General features: G+C 34.9%; 1 protein-coding gene across 9 annotated transcripts in view; it reads right to left on the reverse strand.

Annotated features, from left to right (window-relative positions):
• The window catches only part of LOC147070011 (uncharacterized), a 70,740-nt gene that overhangs the window by 41,563 nt on the left and 8,299 nt on the right, over positions 1-20,878 (reverse strand). For all 9 annotated transcript variants that reach the window (XM_085949365.1, XM_085949364.1, XM_085949362.1 and 6 more), the window contains one exon: positions 13,547-13,638. In XM_085949365.1, coding sequence (XP_085805491.1) covers positions 13,547-13,638 — 92 coding nt within the window. The remainder of the gene's footprint in view (positions 1-13,546; positions 13,639-20,878) is intronic.

Raw genomic sequence — 20,878 nt, forward strand, 5'->3', positions numbered from 1 at the left:
GCCATCACGCAGCAAAGTGACGTGTTTCTGACTCGACATTCTCTCACTGAATGGCAGCGAGTCCAAAATTTCGTCGCGCCTACAGTTGAAAATTATTTGGCGTTTCACTGATGCGTCACCTTAATGATTTTATATAATCCCAAAACGATTTAGGATTTTCGCGAATGCAATCCTTTACCGATTCCATATATGTTCGATAGGCCAGCCGAACAGCTTGTCTCACTCTCATACGATAAAGGCCAAACATTTCATAGTCATGCTGACTCATTCACATCAAAAATCTCACGCAACTCACTCCAATCTACTTCACTCATTAAAGAGTAAAGCAGCTTGAAATTTCCACCATCAAACTTCCATCCCCCACACCAATTAGCTTCGTGTGAGGGAATTTCTGTTCGCAGCGGGCGAATCGCATGAAATACGTGTAAAAAAACCAATGTAGGGTGGTACACATCCTCTCGTATCAAAGGTAATGTACATCGCGAAATTGATAAAATAGCGTTACTGAAAATCCTATCCAGAAGTCCACCTTTAGAGTTAAGAATATCATTGTACTGGGAAAATCCAAAAACAGCACACAGAAATTCCAGTTCACTCTTGACCCTTTCACCGCTGCGCGCTGAGTTTAGGTTAAAATCTCCTATCACAATAACCCTCTTATCCCCAAATACGACGATACTAGATAACATTTTTTCAACATACGCCTCCACTTCACTTGCTGGAGGAAAATACACGACACAAACGTAGACAGTTTCTCCGTTACAGGTTAGTTTAACCCAAAGATCCTCGTTAGAAGTCTCCAAAATACGAAAACGTTCGGCCTGCAACCCTTCCATATTTCTAACTCCCGGGAGGCAGCCTCCTCCCTGCCTGAGGCCTGTTCCGGAGTCTCGATCCCTTCTAAAGACAGCTTAATCACCACCAAAATATTCACGACTGAAAACACTGTCATTAAACCACGTTTCAGTTAACGCTATGACGTCATAGTCGTCAGCTAATACGCCGTTCAAAAATTCCACAGATTTTGTCTTCAAGCCGCGAACATTCTGATAGTAAAATAACAGTTTATCTGAACGGTGATTGTTCCGAAGTCAGCTAACCGGCAACCGTGGAGTTTCCACTCTCGACACCCATTCTTTTATGAATGAGTGGCGTGGCCAGTTATCCGCCCTCAAAACAGTGTCCGTGACATCAGAAGGGATACCTACCTTGAAGGATGCGTAGTCCCCCCTTGATTTAATTTTCACGACTGTGAAATCAGCGGTACACAACTTATTTAAATATGTAGGTTAAAACATCAGCCGTTGTTGTATCTCTGTGAAGCGGGCAGATGTGATACTGCTTCACAACAGTTTTCGCTCGTCCAGCGAGGTTTCCCCGAACCGCGACACGCCGCTTCCGTGCAACGGTGGCCCATCCATCAACAATCCCAGGCGTAGGTAAACTTTCAACTGGTGGTTTCGGTTGTGAGGCCTCGGGTGACGATGAGGAATCCTCTTCTGGGGCGACTGCTGGGATAACCCCGAGTGCAGGATAATTTTCCTTTCCAGGACGCGATCGTTCTAACGCGGCATTTTTTGAATTTGCATAGATTTGTTGTTTGGTCGATGCTCGGCGCTTCGTTTGCGCGCGCGTTTCAATCGTCGATTTTGAACTTGCCGTGGTAATTGGTTTTACCGTATTGTCACTAATTACGATGGACTTAATTACTGGCGAAGTACACACAGTATTCGAGTCACTGGGAGTTGCATTATTTAATTTAAATGAATTTATTTTGAGGAATTCCTCAATTCTCTCCACTTTTTTCATGTTTTTCAATAAGGGCACTTTGTTTGACTATAATATTGGTTAATTCAGTAATTTCAGCCATTTTCTTAAATGATGGTTAAGCAGTAGGTACTTTACCTCGTTTATCACTGCCTAGTTAAATGCGTGTATATTTAATATTTTTTCCTATCCGTGCCTTAATATTTGCCTGTCAAATAAGAGTTCCTCGAGTTTCTAAAAAAAATATTTCAAGGGTTCTGCCATGCAAAAAGGTTAGGAATCACTGATTTATTGATAGAATATAGAGGTCGCACTTAGCGTGATTTCTATATTGTCGCCTACACATAATAGCGGCAATCTATGCAACCTTGTATATCTGAAAATGGCCAAAGCACTAATTGAAAATGTCCGTCAGGATGTATTAAAATTATAAATGAATTGCAAAAAAGCACAAAATAAATAATCCTAGACGTAGAGTATAGATTATAAAATCAGTCCAATCTTTGTTGAGGTTGAGACGTCCATGCAGTGACGTCCCGTGGGGGTAGAGCGTCGCTTGGGGGCGGCAGTTACTCGAAGGGCGGCAAATCGAGTAGAATCATTTGGAATAATATATAGAAATAGCTACATACCTAAAGTTAGTAATAATGAAATTATCTTTCCATTAAAAAATCAGCTCACTGGTTTGAAACAAAATGTATTAATTAACAAAAAGGTTCAACAGGACTGTCATTTTTTGCCGGGTTCGCGATGTCTAGTTTACTTTCGTTGACCTTCAACGTCAATGGTGACCAGAAATGACGCGTGCACGGATGATAAAAAATACCGTATACAAAAATGGGGCGGCATTTTGTCAAGGGATGTCACATGAATATACACTTCATGGTATAATAATATAGAACTCTTAAATCTTGTGAATCTTAAATAAAAATAATTGCATTTAGGTAAGTACTTATAAATTCATAATTATTCATTACACTTGACCTGGACTGAGTATTGATGAATTTCATCATTTTATTCGTGATGAAGAAAAGTTTTCAACTGGTCGCATTGGATGTACAGCATTGGCCGTGGTCTTGTACATGGTCGTACGGGCCGTAAGTTTGTAAGATAGTGAAAGAAAAACTGTGGAATATAATATTTGGCAGACAATGCAACAGAGTATCTCATTGCAAGTCATAGAAATTTCGACATGACGATCGTAAACTCGAGTACAGAACAAATAGAAATAATACATATTAATTTAAAAATAGCATAGGTAGCGAAGGGGGGAGGTAGGCTGTATGGAAACTTGGAAGACTAGACAGACAAAAAAGTTCTCCACCTAACAGGTAACATTTACCTATTGTATTAATTAGTGGCGAAGGGTGAATGTATACTGTTAAGATCCGACATAAACAGTGCATACTAAACTTTGTCGGTTAAACGTATTTGTTTTCATTGAACTAAGACTAATTATTCGTACATAGTGTTTGTTAGTTTTAAAAATTCAATCAAAGCCTGATTAATCCAAGCCATAGTAAATAATAATAAAAAAATATTCGTTTATCTAAAATATCTAAATTTATACCATTAAACCATACATTTTATAGATAGAAGAATATTTTTTATCGATTATGGTTTGACGTAAGTAGGGTTTAATGAATAAATAAAAAACTAACCCACTACGTCTCTAATATGAACCTATTCTTAATTTAACGAAAACAAATGAGTATGACTGAAAAAGTGTGCACTATTGCATTGCACTACGGTATTGTCTGATTTTTAAAACCGGTATTTCGGTATCAAAAAATACTGGGATACCGGTTTTGAAATACCGGTATTATAGCAATCCCTACCTATTGGGCTACGCTAGGCTATCCCCAGGGAACTCAGAAATAATGGGAACTGAAATACATAACGGGTAAGGCGATAGCAGGTAACCGACTCGTGGAAAGAAGAATCCGGGCTAAACTTACACACGTGCGTGTCAAGAATAACGTTTTACGTCGAATACTGAAAACTGCTCTCGGTTTATGCATTTACGCTCATTTGATGTTGGTGTATTACACACACTATATTACACTTCATTTTCGTATGACACTCACACATTCAAAACCCTGCATCAAGATGCGGCTTATTGAATATAGCCATCGGTATTTTTTTTCTTTTGTTTTGTGATTTTACCGAGGCTTTGACTGCGACTCGCTGTCATATCGCCTCTTCTCTTCTAGAAGGGGATCCGTCGATCAGGTCCTCACTCCTATTCTGTTAAATTGCTTTATAATTATTTTGCCTAGCTCTTCCGTCTTTCTATCTTTCTTCTTTAGACGCCAGTGTTTTATGCACCAGAATCGCTCTCCTCCGTATCCATCCCCTCTATATTTTCGATACATCGTGTAATCATTGAATTTCAGTAGTCTAATTCAGACCTCAGCCAAGTCTCTGAGATTAATGCTATTGTTATTTTTTGTCTTATTGAGTAAAGTTCTATATCATTCTTTTTTTGCTTCATACTTCTGGCATTCCATTGTAAAATCCTAATTTGTTTTTATTATCCATTTTGTTGCAGAACCTCCCCTAGAATTTCTCCTAAATTTCCTTCTTTGAATCCCCAATCCTCAACCCCGCGAGGTTTTGTATCACGTTACTGTGGGCAACGGTTTTCATGAGTTCAGCATTTTAGATATCGCGACGACAAGAATAACAGTACTAACTATGACGAATACTGGCATAATAATCTAGAAAGAAATGCAGTCTGCCCGCATTCTGAGAGGCAACGTTCCAAATATTTTAATTTATGCTGAACAATTATGTAGGTGAACATGTCAAAAGTATTACTTGTGATTGTCTTAGTTAGAAGAATATTGATGTTATATATCTTGTCTTGTTATTTTCTAACGTACGAAAAAATCGAATTTTAAATTTCAACATGACAGAGTTTATATTTCTCACTTCTAAACGAGCTAGAAAACTAAAATTTAATTTTAAAACATATTCTAAGATGCAACCGACCGTTAGGAAAGTCGGAAAACTAAAAATATCGGATTGCCGCTGAGTTTTGACCAGAACTCGTTGGCAGCTTATAGCACTTCAATTTTCATAGTGGATCAACACAAACATAGACCCCTCCAAACCAACCCGCCCCGCACCATAATCGGTCTTAATCGAGCGTATCACGAGGCCTTACGTTGTGTGAATATATAAATAAAAAGGATTTCAAGTTATACACATTTATATTTTTATAAAAATCGATGTTTTTTTTTAAATAAATATAAAAAATATTAAAACGATGAATTAGTCAAAAATCTAAACGACGAAAAATTGAAAATTTAATAAGCTAAATTTTAATAATAAATATGACCATAAAATATAATGTAATAATAAGATGTGACCCTGCAACGAATTCACATTTTATTACTTAGGTACATTTTTTACAATTGTAAGTTTAGCTTTAAATTAAAAAATAAATAAAAATCTTTTTAATGTTTTCAGATACATATTTATTAATTAATACAGTTGAAATTGTAAATTATCAAAAAAAAATCTCAAATTGCAAGCTTCGTATTTTTCCGCTAGGTTCTCTGCTGGCATGCCCCTCCTCCTTAACCTAGAAATTGCACAGATTGCGATTCCTTCTACTGCGCACGAACGACTTACACCCCGTTTACGAGAGCATGGATTTACTGCTGACAGTACGTCTTATCGCGGCCGTAATAAGAAAATGTACGTGTAAACACGTACCATTGTGGAAGTTGCCAAATTGCATGCAATGATCAAAAAAGTTCAGCAGCTTTTGAATTTTCACGCAACAGTGTAATTGTTACAATAAGTGCTAATACTTCGATACAAGCCTACCCTAGATAGCTGCCGTAGCGGCCGAAAGCACTCTTGTGTGTAGAATAGATGCGCTGATTGACTAAAATTTAAGTAAGTATCCACCGCATGTCCAGGTTTTGTCCCTTTACAGTTACACCATAAAAGAAATATATTTAAATATTTTTATGACGCCTTGTTCGACTATAATTTTTAAAACATATTATTATACCAAACAAAACATTCGAGCTTTAATGTTATATGTGAGTATACCAGTGGTTCCCAAAGTTGACTGGGCTCCGACCCATCTAACAACCATTTCCAATATCGGGACCCACCTCTTAGCTGTCTTAGAGAAAAGAAGGCATAAATATTGGTAATGCTCAGATTCCCTAGTGGCGAGTCGTGGAACTACTTAATGCTGTCTTATTTGTTCTAATTGAAATTAAAAAAATATTGTGTATAATTGTAAATAAAGTGTTAGCAATATGAATGAAAGACTGTTGAAATAAGAAACACAACTTAAATAAAAAAAATATTACTTAAATACCTACACCTCCAAGGTTTTTTTACAAAGTTATTTCAATGGAAAGGATGTATTTGTTTCTTATTTTTCTTCATTACAGTTTTAGCATCAACTTCAATTTTAGTTACTTTTAATCGCAGTGAGTTTGATATATCCAATTTATTTCAGTATTTAGTTTTAATGTTAACCATAGCCGAAAATCTGACCTCACATAGATATGAGGTAGTAAAGAGGAGGAGGACTTTCATAGCTTCATCGAACAGGCAAAGATAATTATCAGCAACTGAGAGCCAGAACGATTGAAACTATTTTTCAGTGACGTATCTTCTGATAAATCAATGAGTTCTTCATTTGCTTTTGTTGACATACTAGTTGGTAAGTCGTCTTGAAATGGGTTACAAATCCAACGCAACGAATCAAACTTTTCCATCTCTTCCCCAAAATAGTCGTCAAAGTTATTTATTAACAGTGATAAATGACTGGAAATTTCAGACAGTACGTTCATCTTAGGCTGCACTTGGTTTTCAATAATAAAAGTTTCAAGTGTTTTAAAACAATCATACTTGCCATTCTCAATACAACTTTTCCACAACATAAGCTTTTTCATTAACGCTAGAATTTTATCGTGAACTGCAAAAATGTCTGATCCGTTTGATCCTTGCAAATACAAATTAAGTTCGTTTAATTTCAAAAAAATATCCGCCAAATAAGTGAGCTTGAGAATGAATTCTTCGTCCAGTAGATGTTTAATATATTCAGTTTTTCCTTCCAAGTAAATTGTAACTTCATTACGCAATTCCACTAATCGTGTCAGTACTTTTCCCCTGGATAACTAACGTTTCGCTAGGGACGGGCTCACGACATGTGTTTCGTTCGTTTCGTGCTGCCATCTGTAGTGCATTGGCAATTCAAATTATTATTATTTTATCACAATATTTTCCGTAACTTAAGTTTATTTCAATTTTTAGGAATTATAAATAGCTGAATGAAATATCAAATTTATCACTTCCTATTTTTTTAAATTCATGTATACAGTGGCGAGGGCCCACTCAATATTCGCTCGCGACTCACTGGTGGGTCGCGACCCATAGTTTGGGAAACCATGGAGTATACCATTTCGTCTGTAATTTTCTACAAACACGAATCTCAAAAAACACAACTTTTCAGGAGAGGCAAATAACAACTTTATTCTATCAGTTTTTAACTAAGAAATACATTTTCTTCTATGAAATATTCATTTAGTATAGTTACACATATTTTCATGAAAAAAATGTTATGTTTCTTCAATTTATCGCACTATACTTTCGACCGATCAGTCATATTGTCGGAGAATCGAGAATGCGTTGCAACTTTACTGTGAATATTACTGCAGCAAACACGTATCTTGACTTACGAGAAAGAGCTTCAGTACAATCATCTGTCGGAGTTCAGTATTCTGTATACTTACAAACACGTAACTCAAGATACGAGTTTATAATATTTATAAAATTCTTTTATTGTGAGTTTTTGTTATTGCTTAAATATATTATGTTGTAAAGTATGTTTTGAGATACTTGTTAGTGGAATATGTGCGTATTCAAATTCTGAATTCATTACATCAAACAACTCAAAACTGACAAAAATTGAGATACGTGTTTGTAGAAAATTACCGACGATTTGCCCCTTGTTCTACTACTAGTTGACTATGACGAAATAAACATCGGAAAATAAAGAAAATTCACCGTGCGAACTTGTGCGAACTTGGAGACAGAAATAGGTAGTTAAATTTAGTAATAGAAAAAAAAATGAAAACACACTTAACAGTCAAATGAGAAGTGCCACAATTAAGAAAAATTGCGGGAAATAATTCACGGATGGGAATCACTCATGTCTGTCATACCGAAGGCCTCTTAAAACATTTTTTTATTAAATGTAATTTTTGTGTTAAATCAAAATAAACACCTGGTTTAATTTTACGATTATTTTTCAAAAATAAAAACATATTTTAAGGACGTCGAAAAAGTAGTCCACCGGCAATTTCGTTTTTTAAATTCAAAATCAAATACAAGAACTGGACGTGAATAGAAACTGCATTAAATTTATACGACCGTGAGAAAAATGTGAGAAAAATATCTTATATATAAATTAAAGCTAAGAAATCGTACGCATTCTTTTTTCTTTATAGTTTAATCACTACAAACTAAAAAACAATGTCCGACCGGGCACACCGGTGGATCAAACCAAAGATGTTGAAGAAAATCATCTTCTGTAGAGAGAGTGAGAGGCTAAATATTTGAAAAGGTTCCATGACTAAACAGACATGATATAACAGAACACGAAGAACGGTGACAAAACAGAACAGCGATAAATAGAACCATGTCCTTTCAGGAAAAATATGACATTAATTTAAAGCAGCACCGTCAGAATGCAGGCGTCGAATAGTAGTCAGTTGTAATAAAATATGATTAATATTATAAGATTTTGTAGGGAAGCATTTTTTCCTCATATGAACTCGTCATATCACTTAATTCGTATTGCATCACTCACGGTATGCCGCGGGAGTGAGAGAAAGGGGGGATGTGAATCCCCGCGCTTTAAACTGAGGTGTCGTTTTATATTACCGTCGCGCAGTAGGCTTTTTGCACAGTAAGAGAATAGCACGACAATGAGTGCCCAAACGAAGACCAAAATGTATCATTTTAACGACGGGTGGAGAATTGAGAATTTATTTGTGACTGTGAATGGGTTAGTGTCCACGTTTGTTCAAGTTGAAGAATAACAATTGGAGGTTATATACAGCCTACTTGAAGCAGGACATACCTGCTTTAGATTGTTTCAAATTAATTCTTTTTTTTTTAAGTAGGTACCTACCTACCTATATATACTTAGTGAACATTACAAATTATTAATTTAAGACGTTAACAACATGACATTTAGAAGAAAATAAATATTAATAAAACAGTATTTTATATAAAAAAAAAGAAATATACCAGCATTTAAGAGCGTACATAAGTGAAACGACAAATAATTTTCAACTGTATATAGAACGAAATTACGGCCACGTTGTCATTCGGGGAGCGATAGTCGAGGCGTCTGCACGTCGATTCGTTTTGTCATGGCGTCGGATGAAAATATTCTTAACTCGTGTAAAGATGACTAAAAAAATTTACGTATGTACTTAAAAAAGAAAACATGTCAATGAATATACTATTATTATTACGAATAGGGATTCCAATCCCGGGATCCCGAGCTATTCTCAATACATATGAATCCCGGGATTGATAAACATAATCCCGGGATTTCGGGATTGATTTTTTTACCAATTTTTATGGAAAATAAAATAAAAGCGAAAATATAAAAGAAAAAATACTTTTAATAAAAAATAACTACATTAGAAATAAACTGAGTTTGAATGAAGTTTGATTTATACCCATGTGTAGGTTGCCGATTCATTTTATTTTTTCACATAAATTATTAAAAATGAGAAAGATTGGAAAAAACAATGCTTCGCACTTTTAACAAAGTAATTCCACCATGATATCATACGTTTTACGGCAGTTTCATATTTGGGTGACTAATTAGATTTATGAAGCGGAAAGGCCATAAGTACGCCATGATTATTTGCTTTACTATTTTAAATCTCGCTAATCCATTCATTATGTCTTTTCTATCAGAAACAGCAATCTCATATTAAATTCACATTATTATTTATATTACAATAATATTTACTCCATTAAACTTGTGTATTTCCAAGATTGAACGTATACAATATTAACAATAAATGTCTTAAATAGTATAAATTATACTAGATTTATTTTTGACCGATTTTATCAATGTTATTTGTAAATATAAAAATTTTATATTAACAATGTAAAAAAATGCCAATCCCGGGACCAGTCCCGGGATCCCGGGATTGTCGAATTGTAATCCCGAAATCCCGGGATCAGAATTTTGGCTCGGGATTGGATTCCCTAATTACGAATATAATAATAAACATAACATAAAAAGGACGCATGTTGAACTTTTATGAAACATTATATTTCGTTCGGCTTCCGTCATTTGCACCCGCGACCCGCATTCCGCGCATCGCCTAGTCACGATCTTTTTAGACCATGCCTCAGCTGACGTGAATTAACAGTTAAATACAAAAAATATAAATTAGATAAAAGGAAGTACACCGAAAGAGCGAAGCAGACCCTATTTTAAAAATTTATAAAACAATGCCACCTATACTTAACCGACGCAGGTGGAATATGTCAATATCCAAAGTGACTAAATAACTAGTTCTGTCAGTATACTGCGTAAAACTAGCGTTTACATTTTCTTCGCCATGGTTTTGATTTGGGTTTTCAAAAATATCAGTTTTAAAATGGCAGTATCCTCGCATTTTCTCTGAAAGGTCCCGGCTGTACCCATTGTCCTAAAACCGACGACGTTGACATCCGCACACAGAACAGATTATTTCTGAGTTCCCTGCATCCGCATCATTAAACAAAATCGTCGCAAAATTATCTTCTAGAACATGTTTTTTTTATTTATTTAAAGATAAGTAGTATATTGTATCGTTAAGACAACTCTAAGTCGATCTGATTGAGTTGTTGCTATTTTTAAAATCTTGACCTTTTCGTGACGACGTCGCTTCCTAACTCCTCGGAGTCCGCAAGTAAACAAACGAAAATACATCCACTCCGTTTATCCAATAACAAAAAAAAAACTCTTGCCAAGAAAACATTGTATTTTTCTATTTGAGAAGAAACACCACAACGGACAAAGGCAAATTAGAGACAAAATGTTTTGTATCATAAATCAAATTGACTGGTTTCTTCACGATTGCATGCCTACGTGAACTTATTTTGTCCAAATTGTCACGAGAAAAAATCAATAGTAATTAATGAGCTTAAAGTTCTATTTCGCGTTCGGAATTAGTAGTCTAATGAGCAAGGCACTGGTTTCTCACACCGGTGGTAAAATAAATACATCATAACATCTACTCGTATAAAAGTGATCTGTTTTACTAAGAGATGCTGTGCTCTAATGCCCTTCGCTCATGAAGAAACTAAAATCCGACAAACTGGATGGAACTCATAAGCTGGCAAAATGACTGATGCTTCGCACACGGCGCTACTGAAACCCACTTACAATAATAATCTCATAACCTCAAACTGTCAAACCCATTATCTTTCCAACTCTATTGTAAGTTTTTTCCGTAATATCTTTACGGGAATATTCTGACAGAATGTAATTATACAGACTCTTCTCAACATCTAACATATATTTTATCTTTAACTTTTGACGTCTTGACTTGATATTGCTATTTATTATTGTTCATTGCTAACAATTTTGGTAAGAAAATAAGATTTTTCATCGAATCTACTAATATTGGTACCACTGTTTTATGGGTGACTGGAAACTGATAGACTGGGAGACTAGCATATCGCATCTCTTCGGTTTCGATCGCGAACGTTTTGAAACTAAGAGATTCCAGTCTTGCCGTCAGCGAGCCGCCATTGAAATACATTATCTAGAACTGCTAGATACTGGCTGGAATTTTAGTTTCAGTCGCGTCTTTTTTGAGTATTCTCGTGAGCGGAACGCCTTAGAGACGGATTTACAGCGAAAATCGTCCACGTTCAGTTTGGGCTCACCAGCGACTTAACGATATACAACCTCATTGGGTGCAGACCGCCTAATACCAACAGGCCGACCACGTATGAAATGTTTTACGCAGTGTCAAAAAATATGTAGATATTAATTGAATTGATGGAGTACCTACTCCTTTATTAGACTAGCCAACGCGCTCCCCAAAGACATAGACATTTTCAGTTATATGCTGTATATTTTGTTTGTGACATTTAATTATATTGTATAATGTTTTTTATTTTGTTTTCTCCTCTCTTTACTATTATTTGCCATGTTCGAATTCGAGTGTGAGGGGTATCACGTAATTATCATGCACGAAACATTTTTTTACGAGCGAAAACACTTTGATTTAAAAATGTATAATATTAACAGGATGTTTTTATAACAATTTTTACATTTGACCGGATATTTTGTCCCTTATATCTGTTATATCACACTAGAATTCGAGTCATAATGCCTTCCTGCTCGTAGACTGAACGTAGAACTGACGTTTGCAACGATGGCCGCTAATTCACATAGCTGTACAGCAATTTAATTTGTTAACGTGAAGTGAATGCATTAATTTTAAATAAATTTTAAATAAATTTACAATGGTTAGAAGTGGATGAAGGTGACCCCAGATATCACATCATGATTGAAAGTGAAATAGCAGATGAAGTTATGATCATGGAAAATGAGGATGAAAGTGAAGATAGTAAGGAAGAAGAAACAACACGCCCAAAACCGGATACCCCCTCACCCGCATTAGTCCGTTATATCGAGGTTCTTCTATATAATATTACCACAGAACAGATAATAAATAGAATACCGATAGGCTATATTCAATACGCCGCAAATTGAAGCAGAGTTTTTTAATGTGTGAGTGTCCTACGAAAATGAAGCACGCATTATGCACGTGCAATAGTGTGTAATAAACCAACATTAAATGAGCGTAAATGCATAAACTGAGAGCAGTTTTTAGTATTCGACGTACAACGTATTCTTGACACGTGTGTAAGTTTAACCCGGATTCTTCCTTACTCGAGACGGTTACCTGCTATCGCCTTACCCGTTGGGTATTTCAGTTCCCATTATTTATGAGTTCCCTGAATATTACCTTTCAGATACGTAGGTTGTACACAAACAAAGTAATATAATTATGTGTCACCTAGTGGCGAAGGGTGAAGGTAGGCTGTTAAGATCAACCATAAATAGTGCACGCTAAACTTTGTCAGTCATACGTATTTGTTTTCATAGAAATATAGACGGTGTTGGTTAGTTTTTAAAAATATCTAAAATTATGCAATTAAATCATACATAACTTTGGATATTTCATAGATAGAATACTTTTTTTTATATAGTACCTAATTATAGTTTGGTTTAGGCATGGCTTAATGAATTTAAAAAAAAATGAAGCAACGCTATGTGTAATAATATGTATTCTTAATCCAACGAAAACAAATAAGTATGAATGAAAAAGTGTGCACAATTTTGTCGTATCGCCCAAAGTATACCAAAACCACCATGGTTTGGTTTTTTAAAACTAACCAACACCATCTGTAAATTGTAGTCTTAATGGAATAAAGACAACCACGTATCCTAACAGCCTACATCCACCCTTCGCTACTGGACTGTCACCATTGTCATTTTCGATAATAATTGTATAGGGAAGAGATACCTACATTCGTATTTTTACTAGATTCCTACATTGGTAGTAGGGAGTTTTCTGGTTTTTATATTATTTTTTTATCATTAGGAAGTAGTGGGGTGCAGTGCCCCAAGTCCCTAAAGTCTAAACCCAGCACTGATTGCCATCACTGGAAACATACATTATGATAAAGAAACATATGAAATACTCACCGGAGGACAACTCTGGATACCACCGCCTCCGAAGAAATACTCTTGCCCATACGCGACGATCGACGTATGCCATATGCCATCAACTTGACGACCTGCCAGAGAGAAAAAAAAACTGAAATTAAAAAGCCTTAACTACCAGCATTAGGTAATTTCGGTGCTATAACATAATACGAATCTGAATCGAGTACCAGCGCATCTATTCTATACACAAGACTGCTATGGACAATAAGTTAGCCGTCTAAAACAGTCAAAACGTTCTATCTCGCTCTAAAATTTAGCACAGCCAAGAGTTAAATCAGCACTTATTTTAACAATTACAACGAATTTATTGTAATTGTTACAATAAGTGCTAATACTTCGATACAGAAACATGAAAAACTACCCTCGATAGCTACTGATAGCGGTCTCTAGCAGTATTGTGTATAGAATAGATGGCGCCCAGTTAACTGACTCAGGTAAATTAAAACCCCCGTGATATATGCACGACCGAATAAGGATTCCATATGTTCACACATGTGAATAACACTTTAAGTTTAAGCAGTGACTTCATCAGGATTTGAGTCCATTATTAGACTGTAATGAACACCTCTGGCAGATGTGGTGCCCAGTCTAACAGTGAATCAAGTTTATTAAAATACTAGCAAATATCACCTGGTGGCAGTAGCAGGGTATTTCCCGAGAAAATCTCAATCTCGAGATTCGGGATTTCCCGAAATGATGAAATTTTGAATTCTCTAGATTCGGGATTTCCAGAAAAGAATTCTCGAGATATCGGGAAATTAAAAAAAACCTGTAAAAATCCTAAAATCTATACAAAATAGAAGTAGCAAAACAAAAATAATTGAAAATATTACCTATTTTTAAAATAGGAATTCAAAAAACACAGACTGTCAATCGCTACGTTTGACAATTGCGTACACTTTTGAGACATAAAATTCCCGGATGACATTGGCTTGTATTTGTTAAATGCCCCGATCAGTCTTTGAGCGTTTTGAGTTTTCTGTTCACTTTTTTCATATAGAAAATCGTTTTTTCAATGATAATAAAGAAATCCCGAATCCCGAGAAAAGATTCTCGAGATCCGGGATTACCCGAAATGTAAAAAAATTCAATTCTCGAGATTCAGGATAGAAAATTGAAAAAAATCTCGAGAATTCCTGTCGGGAAATTCCCGAAACCCAAATGTAAGTATCACCTCTCAACATTACTCTTTCTCATACGTTGGCGTGTATTTTCTATCTAACTGTCTTTGTTCTGGTGATTCAGACTTAATTTCGTTGTCTTTGAGCTGCTGCATCAGCCTGGCGGTGTCTTTGTAATCTCCTGACTTTGCCGACCACGCAATCGCTGAACTTGTTCATTTGTCAAGCGGGGACGTTTAGGTGATGGTTCTTCTTCATACATAATGTTTCTATTTTTTGATTGATTGTGTATGATGCCTAAGGTTACAATAGGTTACAGCGCCCTATCCCTATTATAATAAACCATAAATCTCTTGGATAATACACTAATTTCTCGATACTCTAATCGATACGCACTGTAAGCATCTCTCAAACCAACTTGAGAGTTCTTTCATGAACCAGTTAAAATAAACGATTCCCCCCGATTTAAAAATTTACAACCATTGTATGTTTAATACGTATTCACCCTGTTTCGCTCTCTCTTACACATTTTCATATGTTTTCTCTCATGCGTTACAGATAATTTAAAGCAAATATATATAAAAAAAATTATAACTAAGCATCTCACAATAGGTACATCCTCGATAAAAAGAGTAGGTACATCAAAAACGTAAATTATGATAGGGGTATGTAAGTATCAATGCGCTCGACCACAGCCGATCCTTGTATAAAGCCTGTCGCAAAAGTTGAAACTCAGTGGTCCTAATTCTGCGCATGTGTCTATCTATAATATCGACGTGCCAGTTAATTTTTATTGAAAATAAATAATTTAATCAGAACTAATTTATTGTTGCTAAATTTAATCCTATTGGCTAAATTGACCATGTCCCAGTCGGGACGATTTTGTATATGTACGACCGGGCTTAGTCTCTTTCATTTTCAAACATTTAAGCTCGGTCTATACAAATAAAGTTTCCTTCAATATATTGATAATAGCATTACAGGTATAACGACGTTAATAATGAGGGTTCAAACGCAAAATTTGAGACAGTACTTACACATTTTACATAAACATATTATATTCGATACATAGGCACATATTATACAATTTTCAGGTCGATATTTCCAAAGTGGTCAAATCACGCAAAAGAAATGTTAATGATTAATTATTACAGCGTTTGAGTTAGCTTTTTAGCGTGTAGGCAGCGATTTTAATGCAAAGCAAAATCCATAAAAACACGATGTGCGAGCAAATTATATCCGAGGCAAAGTTCAAACTTTCAATCAAAATAAAACGGCATAATATTTACATAAGAACAAAAACACAAAAAAGCGTCGTTTGACAATAATTATTGATTGTAATTAACTATTTCTTTTATTCAACGAATAATTCACAAGATTTAAGAATGTACAATTCTGATTATTGAACATACATAATTTTGAAAAACACTGTCTGAGAAAATATATTATAACCCGGCAGGGAATCGAACCCTGCATCTCCTGGGTTTACGCCCCGTCCGTTGCATTTACCTCTATGCTACAAGGCGACGTACTAATTGCGACAAATTTTAACTATTGGCCTTTTTAATACCTACTAATTAGCGTTCTTCTAAATCAGATTTAGAAGAACGCTGATGAGTAGGTATTAAAAAGGCCAATAGTTAAAATTTGTCGCAATTAGTACGTCGCCTTGTAGCATAGAGGTAAATGCAACGGACGGGGCGTAAACCCAGGAGATGCGGGGTTCGATTCCCTGCCGGGGTAGCTTACTTTTTTCAGAAAGATTTTTCTATTGGTTATAATATATTTTCTCAGAAAGTGTTTTTCAAAATTATGTATGTCCAATTATTGATTGATATCAAATAACAATTAGAGTTATGTGAATCTAATCCTGCGACGGTTCGGCAGAGTTTTGATCATGCATATAGAGAATTAAATTTACCTTTTGAGTTACAACATTAATTGACTTCAATTGAGCCAAACGGGTCTCGCGTTTGGCAATGAAAAGATAAGATAGTTTGACGACGGTTGCCTAGAGTCCAGGGTTTCCCAAACTATGTTCCGCGGAAAGTAAATAGATGTTCCGCAAATTTATCAGAAGAGTACCCAGTGTGTCAAAACAAGCGAGTATTGTTTTACTTTCGTCCACTACGAAATATTTATGGGAAGCAGGATTTTCTTATTATGCTGCAACGAAGTCAAAGTCCAGAAATAAGCTCGACGCCACCTAGATATAAGAATTCAACTTTCTAATATTTTGCCTGATATCAAGAAGATTTGCAATACAGTAATTAAGAACTTCATTCACTTATATTTTTATGTTTTAAACATATTTATCAAATATATAATTGCTTCTCATTTTTTTTTTAATTTATTGATTGTAATTATATGTATTTACCAACCCTACAAAAGTAAACAAGGTATTCCGTTAAAATTTCAGGACTGTTCCATCGCAGCAATAGTTTGGGGAACCCCTGAATTCTTGACTAGGGGTCGGAAAATCGCGATGCGCAACTTTGATATGCGCGCGTGGATATTCAGAAATATTTGATCTGAAAATAAAACTACCATATTTTACGACCAAGAAAATGATACTCGTACCTCCATTAACATGACTGCATTCTTCCACGACAGCTAAGTCTGAGGGAATCTTTTTGTGGAGGTTTCTGTAATTCATTGCCAGTGAAGCGAATCTAAACAAATTAATTAAATTTCTTCAATTGATATTCGGACAGGCAACATTGAAATGCAATTGTAAAAGGAACACAGTGTTCGTTATACGTATTAAGTATGTATATTATTATTATTATACTGTACGATACTGAATATCAAAATTTGGAGAAAAAATAATGCAATCTGATTTCACAGTAAGTTGTTATAAAACATCTACAGAATGCAGACACGAAAGTTTTCAACACGCGAGTTGCCTTCCTCTTCCTCTCGTAGGTATCCACCACTTATGCTGCTAATCACGGTCTCCTTGTTACGAAGTTGATGCATGGGACCGTATGGGACGTCACGAATCGCTAAACACTATGTCGCTGTGTAGCGGGTGTACATAGCAAACAGCGAAAAATGTAAACACACACAAACTATTTATTTTATTCAAGAACAATTCAGAGAAATATATAACCAATGGAAAAAATCTTTTAGAAGCACATGGGGGAGAATTCCGGGAGCCGCAAGTTCGAAGCCTGCTGGATGTGGTATATATTTTTTTAAAAGATTTTTCAAATTATTTCAAAAAAGCTGCCCGTGAGACTAGTTACGTAGGTATGTAATAGTGGAACAGAATCCAACAACCAGGCTTTTGGAAAATCACAAACTATGTAAAAATGCTGTGACCTCACTGGGTATCGAACCCGAAACCCCCGGAAGAAAGGCCAGCGCAAGATTTCCTTACCTTCAAGCGCGATTTTGATTGAGTCGATTTAAGAAATTTAGGTACATTTGAGACAGATACCAAACAATTTTCGCGAAATTTTTTGGTAGTTGAATTTTATTTAAAATATATGTGTTTTTAGACGGATCCCCAAATATTTCTGTGAGTAGGGGCACTTGAATAGTATATCCGTCAATGCTTGCATGTATATTTTTGATTGGTACTGATATTTTTCGATTAACCTCGTTCATGTGTGTCAATATATCTATAAGAGTGTACGGTACGTATTTTTCAAAGCCAGAAATTCGAAACAAGTTAATAATGAATGTCATGTGTAAAAAAACCCTCAGTTCATAATCTCCTGCTGCTCAACTACGGCTTATCAGATACCTAAATTTTACCATACCCAACAATATTTTTCGCCACAACGTTTGGCAAGCGCTGATTTAGATGAACAATCCGATACAATCTCAAATAGTATTACCTACCTTACCTTACTAAAACGCATCATAACAGGCCTCCATTTTCTTGTTTATTTACAAATAATGCCGACAACACTGAGAATATAACTTTAAATAAAATTTCAAATTCTATCATATATAAGTACTAAAATGTTTCGGGAATCGCTATTAAATGTTGCAGTACCTACAACAAATTCATACGATCCTCTTTAGGTATAGGACCAAATGCATAGTCATACTTAACTGCTTTAGTGGCCTTAAACAACGTAACATTGTGGAACATAATGGAAGTGAAAATAAACAGTGATTATTATTATTATTCTTGTGATAACGTTTTAGTTAAGGCAAACTTAACGTCGACATCTCTGCATTTGGACGATAGTTTTAAAAAGCGTAATATAATTTTTCATAATAATAGGTACTATTCTTCAGTATAGTGGGAGAAAGTATTTTCAGACATTGTAACATTAAAATGACTCAGCAATAAATGAGCCTAGAGGTGATCAAAGCAAGAAAATCTAAAACCGTGGTCGCTATATTTAAAGTACGAAGTACTTAAGTATAGGCCGAGTGGGTGACAAAAATTTAAAGAATTATATGTTTTATATTTAGATTCGGATAAGAGGTACAAAAGTTGATAATCAATGCCAGACGCGTGTATATCAAAATAAACTCTGGAAAAAATATTAAGTTTCGAAACAGTATGAACCTACATATTAATAATATACGAGGCGTCTATTTTCAAAAACCGCTCAGTCCACAATTCAACATTCGTGGTAAACAGTGATTTTGTGGGTGTGTCACGCGTAACTGGTTGGATTCGATGTTAGTTCTTGTTCAATATATTTTGAACTTTCAACAATACGCTCATTTTTATTAACTGATGAGACCCTTTTACATAAAAAAAATAAAATTTATTGACATTTCAAATAATTGGTTTCTGTAAATCCTAACATAAACTGAACCAACTTCTACAAAAAAGCAAAGGTTCGTAATAAATTATTTAAAAAACTAATTACAAGATAAAAAGAACTTTTTATATACAACGTTTTTAAATTTTCTGTTGAGCTATATAAACAAGACTTGACTAGCTTAAACGATCAAAAAAAATTGTACTTGACATGTCATATTGATCTCCATAGTAACGCACGTATATATTAATAATTTAGTTGCTAGGACCCCAGACCCCTAGCAACCGATAATGGTGTCGAAATAATTTTTCATACAAAACAGAATTAACTGAAAATGATTTTAATTCTACTTAAAGATGGCTAAAAGTATTAAAAAAATGCATGGGCATCGTGTTCTGATTTATTCTAAAAGTTTAAAATGTCTAGCTAGTCGGGAAGTTAGTTAAAAATCGATTGCAAGATTTGTACCGGACAAACAACCACCGGACAAATAAGAATATGACCTAATAAAAACGTTGTAAAAATAAACCTAACCTAACCCAAACAAAATAAAATTTCTTTAGATTTATTTATAGATACGAGTATCATTATAAATATTCGTTTTTACGTAAATCGTTAAAATTTTAAAGTTTTTTTCGTATGTCTTTGACGGGTTTAGAAGTTATAGTTTTATAAAATATAGATCAATGAATATTGTGTAAAATTACATAATATTAATAATAAGTGCGTATTTTTTGTTACATTTTGACCACATGTGTGACTTATCGGTTTTTGGAAATAGACGCCACATAATATCTATTCTTTATTGAAAAGTGATTCAAATCCCACAGGATATAGATAAACGACAAATTGTTTTATTTACATAGATTTTCAAAGTGTGCCTTTCGGCGACCTGAAACGCCGCGATTAACAATCGTGATCGCTAATGAGTATCCGGCTTTAGAAAAAAGGTTGGACCGAGTGGGAATCGAACTCATGTCTTTTACTTTCTGGCTCGGGGTCTAGGACGATTCGTCGCCAAGACAACTGGGCGCCACGCAATCGAATGGAATTCGATAATCAATGGACGTTCGTAAATTATAGGTGCTTTTAAAATATACATATATTTAATATGATTATTTATATTAAATTATTATTTAATACTGTCTTGGTGTGAATTTAAATATGTACTCGTAAATAATGATTTAATTGTGCGTATTATGTTTAAGTTCCAATGAGAAGAGAGTTCTTTTATTTTTAATAAAGCCACAGGCATGATAATTCTCAATCTGCAATGAAAAACATTATGTTAAGAGCAAAATGAATTAAAACCACTAAGCAGTAGTTAGAAACTGATTAAAATTCCTCGTCAACTTTATGTATAAAATCGTAATTATCCTCTGTTTATTTCATTCGACAGTGTGTCGCCCAGTTGTCCCATTGCCGCTCTGAGCTATCGATTCGTATATGATTCATGC

This window comes from Rhyacophila brunnea, unplaced genomic scaffold (assembly GCF_057557595.1).
Source record: "Rhyacophila brunnea isolate RB1 unplaced genomic scaffold, BYU_Rbru_1.0 scaffold_22, whole genome shotgun sequence".
In the NCBI taxonomy this organism is placed as follows: Eukaryota; Metazoa; Arthropoda; class Insecta; order Trichoptera; family Rhyacophilidae; genus Rhyacophila; species Rhyacophila brunnea.